This window comes from Euprymna scolopes, chromosome 43, assembly GCF_053919585.1.
Source record: "Euprymna scolopes isolate OS-2025 chromosome 43, ASM5391958v1, whole genome shotgun sequence".
Classification (NCBI taxonomy): domain Eukaryota; kingdom Metazoa; phylum Mollusca; class Cephalopoda; order Sepiida; family Sepiolidae; genus Euprymna; species Euprymna scolopes.
This window is the reverse complement of record NC_136524.1, coordinates 26,514,398-26,515,532: the sequence shown is the minus strand read 5'-3', so window position 1 is coordinate 26,515,532 and position 1,135 is coordinate 26,514,398. Positions and strand designations below refer to the sequence as shown.

General features: G+C 43.8%; 1 protein-coding gene across 1 annotated transcript; it reads right to left on the bottom strand.

Annotated features, from left to right (window-relative positions):
• Positions 1-546: 546 nt before the first annotated feature.
• Positions 547-906, bottom strand: LOC145268413 (uncharacterized). The gene has a single exon (XM_080123972.1). It carries the CDS (start codon positions 904-906, stop codon positions 547-549), a length of 360 nt encoding a protein of 119 aa, XP_079980098.1.
• Positions 907-1,135: the final 229 nt, after the last annotated feature.

The window sequence follows — 1,135 nt, the reverse complement described above, 5'->3', positions numbered from 1 at the left end:
AAACTAGATATAGCTCACATTACCCACCAGTCGTCGAAGGCAGGTGGTGTGGAAGATTCGAAGCTTGATGACATCTGCTTCCATTGTTCTTCAGCATTCCGATCCACATAGGAGTGTTGATACTACATAGCTCTGATAGAGTTTGAGCTTGGTGTTGGTGTTGTATTGCACAGATCTCCAAATGCTGCTCATTCCCCTAAACACGCTCCTTGCCTTGCTCAATCTGTTTTTTATATCCTCCCTTGTGCCGGCCTCGGGTCTGATTATGCTGCTAAAGTAGGTGAAGCTGTCTGGTGCAAGTCCTTTCCATTCACCTGAATTAGAATTGGTCTATTCACGTTCAGTGTCATTGTCTCTGTCTTCTTGGTACTAATATTGAGTCCAACCTGCTGCCCAAATGTCTGCAACTTGCTGGTTTTCTCTTGCATGTGTTGGTGTGTATGGGACAGTAGTGCCAGGTTGTCAGCAAAATCCAGATCTTCGAAAGTATAGAAAAGACTCCATCGAATTCCCCCTTGAGGAGTCCTCTGTTGTACTTCTCATAACCTAATCGATGACCAGGTTAAAGAGAACCGCTGACATCACACATCCCTGCCTGACACCCGTTTTAATGTCAAAGAATGTGTTGTTGTACTCGACCAAACATCTGAAGTTCTTGTAGAAGCTCTTGATCAGATGAACCAGCTTGGACGGGATATCATAGCGTCGTAAGATGTTCCATAGGCTGCCTCTGTGGATGCTGTCAAAGGCTTTTTCAAAGTCAACAAAGTTCACATATAGCTGTCTATGCCACTTTGTACACTGCTCAATGATGTTCTGGAGTGTGAAGATCTGGTCTGTACATCGTCGGTGCTTTCTGAACCCTGCCTGTTCTTTTCTCAGTTTGTAGTGCACAAGATTTGACATTCTTGTTATGATAATTTTAGCCAGGATCTTACTTGACACAGAGAGAAGAGTGATCCCTCTTCATTTGTTACAGCCATTTAACGTTCATTTTGGGGGGATCTTGACAATTACGCCTTTGTTCCAGTTTTCAGGGACTTTCTCACTTTCCCATATTGCTGTGAACAGTGGTAGTAGAATTTTGGCTGCAAGCTCAGGGTCTGTCTTGAATAGCTCTGCATCAAGGTTTTCT

What these genes read in the sequence shown, in the direction of transcription:
- LOC145268413 (XM_080123972.1), bottom strand. Translation starts at nt 906, where the DNA reads ATGTCAAATCTTGTGCACTACAAACTGAGAAAAGAACAGGCAGGGTTC.